This window comes from Cervus canadensis, chromosome 9 (assembly GCF_019320065.1).
Source record: "Cervus canadensis isolate Bull #8, Minnesota chromosome 9, ASM1932006v1, whole genome shotgun sequence".
Taxonomy (NCBI): domain Eukaryota; kingdom Metazoa; phylum Chordata; class Mammalia; order Artiodactyla; family Cervidae; genus Cervus; species Cervus canadensis.
In genome coordinates this window covers 17528740-17541014 of record NC_057394.1, presented here as the reverse complement: position 1 = coordinate 17541014, position 12275 = coordinate 17528740, and the positions used below count along the sequence as shown (strand labels likewise).

Genomic DNA, 12275 nt, shown 5'->3' with positions numbered 1-12275 from the left:
GGAATTGGGACAGAAGAGGAAACGAGGGGAAGAGAATAAAGCCCCACATCTGCTGGGCTGGCTCACTCTCACATCCCCTATCCCCGTCACCCACCCCCCACCTCACCCCGCCCCCACTGCCCGACAACAGCTTCTCTCAATCAAATCCAACACCAAAGGGGTGTCCTGGAGTGACAGGGGCTGGGACAGGTGAGCAGGAGAGGGAACCTATGATGTATACAGGCGGAGTGAAATCAATTCATGAACACACTGCCCGGGTATCATCTCCAAACACAGAAATGAAGCTAACAGTGATACTGAAAGTGGACCAAGGCGCAGATCAACAGCCAAGTTATGCAGTTATTAATTCAGTCTCCAAATTCAATTTTCCCTCAAACATTTTAGAATCTCAATAATCCTATGATTTGCAGGTTTTAAGAAGGAAGAATAAGGATTTGTTGTGTTCCTAAGTTGTACTACAGAGTTTCTTAGATAATTCATATTTTATGGCTTTGGGGAAAATTTAAGATAAGTACAGGTGAACAGAATTACATTTACAACAGAAAATCTGACAGACACACTGTCTGAGAGTAAGTAAACATCATACACAGTGCTCTCAGGGACAAGATTGTATCAAGAGCTGTGATTAATATTTTCCTGACACAGCAGTTCACCTTCTTCCTGACCTACAATGGAACTGGAAAAAATTAAGACAAGCTTTTGCCCGTGACTAACTGAAGCTTCTCCCTGGGTAATGTTTAGGCATTAAGTTGAATATTCTTTTATGTTACAAGGGTTTCATTCATTAAATTATAGCTATTGTCCACTAGATGGGTCTGTGGGGAGGTAAGCGTTTTAAAGAGCAGTTCTTTCAGTTATTTACAGAGTTGTCATGTGTTTGTGTGTGTGTGTGTTGGTTCCTCCTTGCTCACACCTGTGTGTTACTCACTCACCCTCTCATCCAGCAATCCCTCAGTACTCTCTCTGTGCCCTGTAGAAAGCCACTTTCTGGGAACAACTATGAAAACAAGATGCTCCCTGATTTTAAAAACCCTCAAGGTACTATGAGATATAGATCCCAAAGTACAAAGCATGCCAGAGGTGCCATCTTTTAATTATGATAAGATTCACATAACATAAAATTTAACTATTTAACCATTTTTAAGTGGACAGTTCAGTGTTCAGTACATTCACATTGTTGTGCTACCAAGTTGAGAATTTTTTTTCTGCCTCAAAAAACTGAAATTCTTACATATTAAACAAACAATTCCCCATTTCCCCTCCCCGAGTCCCTGCAGACCACCATCCTACTTCCTGTTTTTTTTGAATTTGACTACTCTCAGAACCTCACATAAGTGGAATCAGAGTATTCATTCCATTTTGTGTCTGGCTTATTTCATTGAGCAAGATGTCATCAAGGTTTATCCATAGGTCAGAATTTTCTTCCTTTTTAAGGCCAAATAATACTTCATTGTAAGGATTTAGTTTCTTCCAACTTTTGGCTGCTATAAACATAGCAGTACCATAAATGCTATATTAAAAGAATATATAAGACCCTAAGGAAGAACTCAGGGTCTCAAAGATGCATTAGATTTGACTCAGAAAATGAGGAGATTTTCACCATCCAGATGACAGAGGACCTAGGTCTCTGAGGTTGAGGGGCAGCATGTGCACTGGGAACAGGGAGGACATGGTGCTTCAAGAGAACCTACACACAATCCAAGTGTAGAGGGGTGTGTATGTCAGACATACTGGCTGCAGAGGGAGGTGGGGAAGATCTTCCTACCACCTTGTCTGTTTTGGCTTAGTCTCTTCTTCAAGATTCTATCCTGATCCCAGCTGAGGGCCTCAAACTGAGTGTGGAAGGAACATCACCAGCAGACATGGATGCTGACAGGTCCAGGTCACAAGCCTCTCTGCCATCTCCCACACGGATCTTCTCTGCTCCAATCAATTTGCTTTTAGCTTTTAGCCAATCTCTAGACTTTGCCTCCAACTGATACCATGATTCCTCACTGCTGACTGGGTCATTATTGAGGCTCTTCTCTGGTGGACACAGGCTCATCCCATGGCCCCTGCTGGAGTGGATTTGAGGCTATGCTATGGTTCCAGCAGCAGCTCAGCCAGGCCAGTAAGGATCAGATCTGTGTTAAAGAAAGCAGCAGTCTGTGGGGGGAGGACAGGGGGCTGGCATCTCAGTGTGGGTGAGTGGAGGACAAGGCTACAGGAAGGGTTAAGGGACAGAGAAGGAGGCTGCAACCAGAGGGCACCGTGGGAGGAGGAGGAGATTTCAGAAATACAAACAAGAAAAGATGGAAAGGAATGAGATATTGGAGAGTTAGGGCCAGGAAGACTTTGTATGAATAATCCAAGGTCTCATATATAGTGTCCTGGGTCAGGCTAAGATGGAACCCTGGATCCCAGGGCCCATTAACCACCATGAGGGAACTCACAACACAGGGAAAAAATTTCCTGGTATCTCCATTCCATGGTCAGTTTCCAAGAAATATTCACCTACAATGTCACTGATCTAATCTGCATCCCTTAGGAACAGAGTCCCCCTGACACACTGACAAGGAAGCCAAGAGCAGATGTGGTGCTAAATCTTTAGCTGGATTTTAAAAAGGCAAATGGCTTAAACCAACCTTTTCTCTTGGGTGAAAGTCTGGATACATGTTCTTCAATACCAGACGCCCATCCGACTTATGCCTAAAGTTCACATAGTTAAAGGAAATCAGTCCTTTTTTGGGCCAGGATGGCGGTGGACGATACTCAAGTTCCCAGGGCGCTTCTTTCTCAAGGTCTGTGTATTCAATCACCCTTTCTACTGAAATCATCTGAAACACATATGAAATCACGTGAGTTAGTATCAGAGGGTCTTGTTTATGGATGTTCAGAGATTGTAAATGAAACCTCCTGCTTGTCTGTGGTTCAGAACATCCCAGGTCTCAGCATCCACCAAGGACAGAAGTAGGACTCTGATGAGGTTTTAGATGATTGAAAACTTGTTTATCATCTTCAACACTTTTATATATGCCTACTTCCTTCAATTTTATATTAAAGTTAAAAAAATTAAAGAAATGCATGATAAAGTTTTATTGATCCTCCTTTCGCATCTGAATTAAAAAAAAAAAGAATTTATTCAAAGAAAAGAATACTTTTGGACACCAATTAGTAATGTGTGGCCACAGAAGGGCCACGTGTTACAAATGAACAGAATTAGATGGTCATCAAATCTCATTTTAATAATCAGTCACTTTCTACTCTGTTATCAGCTTCTCTGATAGCTCAGTTCGTAAAGAATCCGCCTGCAATGCAGGAGACCCTGGTTAGATTCCTGGGTTGGGAAATTCCCCTGAAGAAGGGATAGGCTACCCACTCCAGTATTCTTGGGCTTGCCTTGTGGCTCAGCTGATAAAGAATCCTCCTGCAATGCAGGTGACCTAGGTTTGATCCCTGGGTTGGGAAGATCCCCTGGAGAAGGGAAAGGCTACCACTCCAGTGTTCTGGCTTGAAGAATTCCATGGACTGTATAGTCCATGGGGTCACAAAGAATCAGACACGACTGAGTGACTTTCACTACTTCTACTCTGTTAGAAGAAAGACATGGGAAATTTTCATTTTTATTGTTTTTATCCCTTTAGGAAAAGGTACAAATATTAAAAAGTATATAATTTACACATTGATTAAGGTATTCTAAACAACCATGACTCCACACCTTAGAGCACATTCTGAGAGGGAGCCTATCCTACCAGGAAGAAGGGCCACAAGCAAATACGGTGTTCAACACACACAAGAATAAATGACAAAATGGGGGAGGGGTGGAGGAATATAGTAATTAAATAAACGTCAAAATGCTGGATTATTTTCTTTTACCAAAAATGAGGAATTACCCATTAAGAAACAAATACACACAAGCTGCTAAGAAATTAGCTTATATTATCTCCAGAACTTCAGAACCTCCCTCCTACAGAGACATTTATTATATTTGAAGACAGTTTGTGATGAATACAAAATCTTCTGACATGGCATACACATGACTGAGAAAAATATGTATATATATATTTATTTAACATTAATTTTAAGCACATGGAAAGTGAAAGTGAAAGTTGCACAGTCGTGCCTGACTCTTTGCAACCCCATGAACTGTAGCCTGCCAGGCTCCTCTGTCCATGGGGATTCTCCAGGCAAGGATACTGGAGTAACCATTCCCTTTTCCAGGGGATCTTCACAACCCAGGGATCGAACCTAAGTCTCTTGTGGCTCCTGCATTGCAGGAGGATTCTTTACCATCTGAGCCACCAGGGAAGCCCTTAAGAAGATGGAGGAGAATGTAAAAAGCTTTGTAAAATGATGTAAAAATAACAATTTTATTATTTTACATAAGAATTTCTTTTATGTCATATAACAGCAAGGAGACTTGAAAAGGCTAAGAACAGAAAGGTAAACATCACCATGTTCTCAACTTCCACACTTTGCCTGACGCACCACTGGAACATACTGGTAAGTGTGATGGTGAGCGACAGGACCAGGCCAACATGCCCAGCATCCAAAGCTAAATGAGGAAGAAGAAGGATAAAGTCAGTCTATTTCTCAACCCATCACATAGTTCCTTCTGTCACTCTACAAAGAAGATTCCTTTATTTTTATGATTTTTTTTATTGGAGTAATAGTTGACTTACAAAGTTATGTTACTTTCAAGTGTACAGTAAAGTGAATTAGCCAAACATATATGTAATCTGCTCTTTTAAAATTATTTTCTCACATATGTCATTACAGAGTATTAAATAGAGTTCCCTGTGCTATACAGTAGGTCTTTTTTTTTTTTTTTTTTTAATTTTTTTATTAGTTGGAGGCTAATTACTTCACAACATTTCAGTGGGTTTTGTCATACATTGATATGAATCAGCCATAGATTTACACTTATTCCCCATCCCGATCCCCCCTCCCACCTCCCTCTCCACCCGATTCCTCTGGGTCTTCCCAGTGCACCAGGCCGGGAGCACTTGTCTCATGCATCCCACCTGGGCTGGTGATCTGTTTCACCATAGATAGTATACATGCTGTTCTTTTGAAACATCCCACCCTCACCTTCTCCCACAGAGTTCAAAAGTCTGTTCTGTATTTCTGTGTCTCTTTTTCTGTTTTGCATATAGGGTTATCGTTACCATCTTTCTAAATTCCATATATATGTGTTAGTATGCTGTAATGTTCTTTATCTTTCTGGCTTACTTCACTCTGTATAAGGGGTTCCAGTTTCATCCATCTCATTAGGACTGGTTCAAATGAATTCTTTTTGACGGCTGAGTAAAATTCCATGGTGTATAGAATGGATAAGGAAGCAGTAGGTCTTTTTTAGCTGTCTATTTTATATACAGTAGTGAGAGGACTCCTTTATAATATTTAAATCATTTTCATATAATGATAGTTTTACTCATAATATTACTTCTGTTGTATGAGACAATAATAAAGTTAAAACACACACACACACACACACACACACACACACACTATGAGGGACTTTCCTGATGGTCCAATAGCTAAGACTATGAGCTCCCAATGCAGGGGGCCCAGGTTTGAACCCGGGTCAGGGAACTAGACTCCACATGCCACAACTAAGAGTTCACATGTTGCAACTAAAGTCCTGCCTGTTACAACTAAGACTGAAGATCCTGCATGCCCCAACTAAGACCCAGTACAGCCAAATAAATAAGTAAAGTTTTAAAAATACTATGAATTTAGAAAGAACTAACAAAGTTGTTAGACGACAGAGGATGAGATAGTTGGATGGCATCACCGACTCAATGGGCATGAGTTTGAGTAAACTCCGGGAGTTCGCAATGGACAGGGAGGCCTGGCATGATGCAGTCCATGGGGTCGCAAAGAGTCAGACACAACTGAGTGATTGAACTGATCTAAACAAAGTTGTTGTTCAGTCACTAAGTCATGTCTGACTCTGTGTCACCATGGACTGCAGCACACCAGGCTTCCCTGTTCTTCGTTATCTCCCATAGTTTGCTTAAACTCATGTCCATTGAGTTGGTGATGCCATCCAACCATCTCATCCTCTGCCACCCCCTTCTCCTCCTGCCTTCAATCTTTCCCAGTATCAGGGTCTTCTCTAATGAGTCAGTGCTTCGCACCAGGTGGTCAAAGTATTAGAGCTTCAGCTTCAGCATCAGTCCTTCTGGTGAATATTCAGGATTGATTTCCTTTAGGATTGACTGGTTTGAGCTCCTTACAGTCCAAGGGACTCTCAAGAATCTTCTCCAACACCACAGCTTGAAAGCATCAATTCTTCGGCCCTCAGCCTTTTCAATGGTCCAACTCTTAACATCTGTTGACAACTCTTACATGACTACTGGAAAAAATATAGCTTTCACTATATGGATCTCTGTTGGCAAAGTGATGTCTCTGCTTTGTAATATTCTGTCTAGATTTGTCATAGCTTTCCTTCTAAGAAGAAAACATATTTTCATTCATGGCTGCAGTCACAGTTTAAAGTGATTTTTGGAACCCAAGAAAATAAAATCTGTCACTGCTTTCAGTTTTTCCCCAGATGGGTCCAGATATCATGATCTTAGTTTTTTGAATGCTGAGTTTTAAGCCAGCTTTCTCACTCTGCTCTGTAACTTTCATCAAGAGGCTCTTCACTTTCTGTCATTAGAGTGGTATCATCTGCATATCCGAGGTTATTGATATTTCTCCCAGAAATCTTGATTCCAGCTTGTGCTTCATCCAGCCCAGTATTTTGCATGATGTACTCTGCATATAAGTTAAATAAACATAGTGACAATATACAGCCTTGTCATTCTCCTTCTCCAGTTTTGAAGCAGTCGATTGTTCCTCATCCAGTTCTAACTGTTTCTTCTTGACTTGCATACAGGTTTCTCAGGAGACAGGTAAGATGGTCTGGTATTCCTACCTCTTTCAGAATTTTCCAGTTTGTTGTGATCTACACAGTCAAAGCCTTTCACATAGTCAATGAAGCAGATGTTTTTCTGGAATTCCCTTGCTTTCTCTATGATCCAGGGAATATTGGCAATTTGATCTCTGGTTCCTCTGCCTTTTGTAAACCCAGCTTGTACAGCTGGAAGTTTCTGGTTCATGCACTGCTTAAGTCTTGTTTGAAGGAATTTGCATATAACCTTGCTAGCATGCAAAATGAGTGCAATTGTATGATAGTTTGTGAACATTCTTTAGCATTGCCTTTCTTTGGGATTGGAATGAAAACTAACCTTTTCCAATCCTGTGGCCACTGTTGAGTTTTCCAAATTTCCTGGTATATTGACTGCAGCACTTCAACAGAATCATCTTTTAGGATTTTAAATTGCTCAGCTGGAATTCCATTACCTTCACTAGCTTTGTTCATATAATGCTTTGAAGTTAAGGCCCAGTTGACTACACAGTCCAGGATTTCTGGCTTAGGTGAGTGACCACATCATCATGGTTATCCAGATCATTAAAATCTTTTTTGTATAGTTCTTCTGTGTATTCGTGCCATCTCTTCCTAATCTCTTCTACTTCTCTTAGGTCTTTACCATTTCCGTCCTTTATCGTATTAATCCCACCTGGATTGAGATACACTTGACAGTATAATAAAGGTAAGGATGTCATTGTTCAATTTTTTGACCTTATGCTTCAATTGTCATTATTTAATTTCACTTTCTATGTCCAATGTAGCTGCAGTTGAAATCACAAAAATAAGGCAATGGGTTTTGCAAAACAAGGCACTGCTTTTAAATCTAAAAAATTACTCTCATTTTTGCATTATTAAAGACTGTGATTCAGGGCTATTGCAATGGAATTATTAGAGGGACGGTGAATTCATGCCACACATTCCAACAACTGCTCATCTGTGGCCCACATAGCAGTGAGGATACTGTTTTTGCTACAGAGACTCTTTCTCACACCAGTACACCAGACCCCTACAACCAAGAGATCCAAGTAGCCCTAAAGCTAAAACCTAAAACCTAAGCTGTACAGAAAGCTTAATAGTAGACTTGGTTCTCTCTATACAACTACAGGACACTACCTGGAATGTTCAGAAGGTCATCTTGCTACAGTTATGTAGACCTCAACCCATTCAACAAAAGATAAAAAGATAAAAGATCTCCATGAAGACCTACTATAAACAAACAAACTACTTAAGCAATCTACAGATTTAGTGCAATCCCTATCAAATTACCAATGGCATTTTTCACAGAAGTAGAAGAAAAAAGTTTACATTTTGTATGGAAACACAAAATACCATGAATAATCTTGAGAAAAACAAAGAAGAAAAATGAAGCTAGGAGGAATCATGCTCCCTGTCTTCAGGCTATACTACAAAGCTACAGTAACTGAAAGTGGCATCATAATAAAAAATACAGATCAACAGAATAGGACAGAAAGCCCAGAGATAAACCCACGTACCTGTGTCACCTATGAGAAAGGAAGCAAGAATATACAATGGAGAAAAGACAGTCTCTTCAGTCAGTGGTGTTGGGAAAACTAAACAGCTACTTTTAAAAGAATAAAATTAGAACTTTCCCTAACACCATACACAAAAATAAACTCAAAATGGATTACAGACATAAATGTAAGACCAGACACTACAAAACTCTTATATGAAAACATATGGAGTACTCTGACATAAACTGCAGCACATCCTAGAGTAACAAAAACAAAATAAAACATAAACAAATGGGACCCAATTAACCTTAAAAGCTTTAGCACAGCAAAGAAAACCGTAAAAAAATACCAAATCCAACCTGCAGAATGGGGGGGAAATACTTGCAAACAAAGTGACTTACAAGGAATTACTCTCCAAAATATACAAACGGTTCATGCAGTTCAATATCAATAAATAAATAAACAACAAACTTTTAAAAAATGGGCAGAAGATTAAAAGAGACAGTTTCCAAAGAAGATACACAGATGACAAAAAAACACATGAAAAGATGGTCAACATCTCTAATTATTATTAGAGAAATGTATATCAAAACTACAGTGAAAAAAAATGAAAAAAAAAAAAAAGCAAAAATCTACCATGAGGTTTCACCTTACACCAGTCAGAATGACCATCATCAAAAAAAAATAAATACTGGAGAGATGTGGAGAAAAGGGAACCCTCCAACACTGTTGGTGGGAATGTAAACTGGTAGAGCCACTATGGAGAAAAATATGGAGGTCCCTTTAAAAACTAAAAATAGAGCTACCATATGATCCAACAATCCCACTCCTGGGCATATATCCACTGAAAAACATAATTCCAAAAGATACATCCATGCTTATGTTCACTGCAGCACTATTTACAATAGCCAGGACATGGAAGCAACCTAAATGTCCATCAACAGAGCAATGAATAAGGAAGATGTGCTATCATACATACAATGGAATATTACTCAGCCATAGCAAACGGTGAAATAATACCATTTGCAGCAACATGGCTAGACCTAGAGATTTTCATACTGAGTGAAGTAAGTCAGACAGAGAAAAACAGAATATGATACTGCTTATATATGGAATATAACAAAAGGCTACAAATGAAATTATCTACAAAACTGAAGTAGAGTAACAGATGTAGAAAATAAACTTATGGTTACCAGGGAATAAGGGAAGGGAGGGATAAATTGGAAGACTGGGACTGACACATACATACTACTATATATAAAATATTAAAATAGATAACTAATAAGAAACTACTGTAAAGTACAGAGAACTCGGTAATGACCTACATGGGAAAGAACCTCAAAAAGAGTGGATATATGTACAGTATGTACAGCACACTGACTTTGTATACATTGGAAACTAAGACAAGAGTGTAAATGAACTATACCCCAATAAAACTTGAAATAAAAATGAAAGAATGGTCCAAGCGAGCCAAAGCAGGGGCCCAAGGCACCACAGGTCTACTGGAACAGGCACATCATACCTAGTCTTTGCTCCTAAGGATTCCAAAAGTCAAAAACAGAAATTCTTTTCTAAAAGACAATTCATTTGAAGTATTAATCAAAATGCAAATTACTAAAAAATACATGCATCCCAATGTTCATGGGGTATGGAAAAAGAATCTTTAAAAAAGTGGATATATGTATAACAGATTCATTTGGTTATATACCTGAAGCTAACACATTGTAAATCAACCATAAGCCAATCATTTTTTATAAAATGGTCTCAAAAGGGACCTAATATAAATAAATAAGTAAATGAAAAAAACAGATAAAAGTTCTCATCAAGACACATATGACTTCACATGGACCTCATTGTGAACTCACATACTGAAGACACTTTAATACGATTCATTAGAACCAAAGAGTGTATATATTAGACAAGATGACAAGAGTTTAATAACTACAAACAAAGCTATAAACTGTAACCATATCACAAATATTCACATCTGTACTTACATTCTACCAGGATCAGGGCCCCAAAGGCAACAACAGTGACAAAGATGGCACAGATGACATCTAGATACACAGTGAGCCATCGGGATGTCGTCAAAAGCAGGAACCAAGCCTCTGTATTTGTGAATCATAATAAGTGTAATACATAAACAGAAAAACCATGTTAGCTGCTTCTCATGAGGGAGACCATTGTGCTCAGTTGAGCTACAGAAGAGTTTACACAGGTAGAACAGCAAAGTTACACACCCAAGGAACCTGAAGATTCCAGAAAACTAGGTTCTAACACAAGACAGTGTATGGGACACACAGGAATCAGTCCAGGAAGCATGCATTGAAAACGTCAACCCACAGGTTATCAATAGAAATACGATCACAAGAAGGAAGATGGAAAAATCATCTCATCGGTGCATTTCCTGCAGTGCTGGGCCTCAGCATGAAGATCATCCTCTCACAGGGTCAACTGCTCCCAGCTCTCTGACAGCAGACAGCACAGCTCACACTTTGATTCCAGCACCTTCTGCCCTCACCACAGGGCCCTGCAGTGTTTATTCTTAGGAGCCAGTGTCTATGTGACCATCAGCTAACAGGATCTGCATGTGACTTTCAAAATGCCAGTTTCATCTTCAAAATAAAATAATGATTGGAAAGTTTGGCTTGGATTTTATAGACTTAGAGGAAATTCTGAATTTTCTACTTAGGGAAAAATCTTCACTGATAAAAACATAATCAAGTGGGTGGCAGATCAGGAAATTATTTTCTCAATCACATCTGCCACCCTCCATGCTCTGAAAAGAATCAGCAAACCACAGCCTGGATGGCAAGAACAGCCACCACCTGGTTTTGTAAATAAAGTTTCATTGGAACATAGCCACAGCCACTTTCTGATGTATTATCTTTACCTGTCTTTTTGCTACAACAGCAAAGGTGAGTAGTTGCAACAGACACAGTATAGCACACAAAGCCTATAATATTTTCTATCTGGATCTTCATAAAAAAAGAAAAGTTTGCTGACTCTTGCCCTGAAGAGACAGAAGTCCACAGGGCACAGTGACGCAGGACAATGTGAGCCAGTCAGGGGAGAAAAGCAAGGGTGATGGGGAAGAGGGGAGCACAGAGGGATGCTGAGAGAAAGGGGTGGGGGAGGCAGGTGTGCAGAGGGGGATGAGGGGCGACAGAGAGAGAGGTGGGAGCAGCCAGGCCACCTGAGAAGAAGGTCAGGTCTCAGAAGGCAGCAGATCTCATCCTTTGAAATCATCTCCAGAAACTGACAGACCTGAGTGCAAATCCTGGTGTGCGTCAAACAGTTTCTGAAACTTCTGTTCGGCTTTGTATGCCCGGATGGTCCAGAGTCCCCAGAGAGAAGACGCTAAGTGGGAAAACACTGGGCTCCGTGCTGGGGAAGCAGAGACAGATACACAACAGAGAAAGTCAGGGAGGCTGGATGTGAGGAAACCCACTGCCTCCCGGGCTATGTGGTGACATGTCCCACCAATTGGAATCCTCCATGTGACCCTAAACTCCTGCTCAGAGCAAGCTTCACTTTAAACCTGGGAGTGAAAGATTCTCCTAGAAACTATCTTTGATCAAATTCAAATCACAGCTAGATTTAGATAAAGAAATTCTTGTTCTTTCATCAAGATCCTCTCAAACACGCCTCCCTCCAAATTTTTCTGGCATGTCACCAGATGGAAATTGTTTACAATTTTTAAAAAATATATTGAAGTATAGTTGATTTACAATAACATGCTAGTTTCAGGTATATAGTATAGTCATTCAGTTATTTTTTTATTATATTCCATTACAGGTTATTACAAGATACTGAATAAAATCCCTGTGCTTTACAGTAATTCCTTGTTGTTGTCTATTTGACACATTAATAGCAATGTGTCTATTAATCCTATACTTCTA

The 12275-nt window shown here is 39.7% G+C and overlaps 2 protein-coding genes across 2 annotated transcripts in view; one reads left to right on the top strand and one right to left on the bottom strand.

Moving 5' to 3' along the window:
• Positions 1–12275, top strand: part of LOC122447240 (ATP-binding cassette sub-family C member 4-like) — a 914448-nt gene that overhangs the window by 244372 nt on the left and 657801 nt on the right. The gene's annotated exons all lie outside the window — the stretch shown is intronic.
• LOC122447592 (ATP-binding cassette sub-family C member 4-like) overlaps positions 1–12275 on the bottom strand; it is a 160581-nt gene that overhangs the window by 53256 nt on the left and 95050 nt on the right. The window contains exons 22-25 of the mRNA XM_043478289.1: positions 11641–11760; positions 10371–10481; positions 4434–4534; positions 2625–2816 (exon numbers count right to left, since the gene is read on the bottom strand). Coding sequence (XP_043334224.1) covers positions 2625–2816; positions 4434–4534; positions 10371–10481; positions 11641–11760 — 524 coding nt within the window. The remainder of the gene's footprint in view (positions 1–2624; positions 2817–4433; positions 4535–10370; positions 10482–11640; positions 11761–12275) is intronic.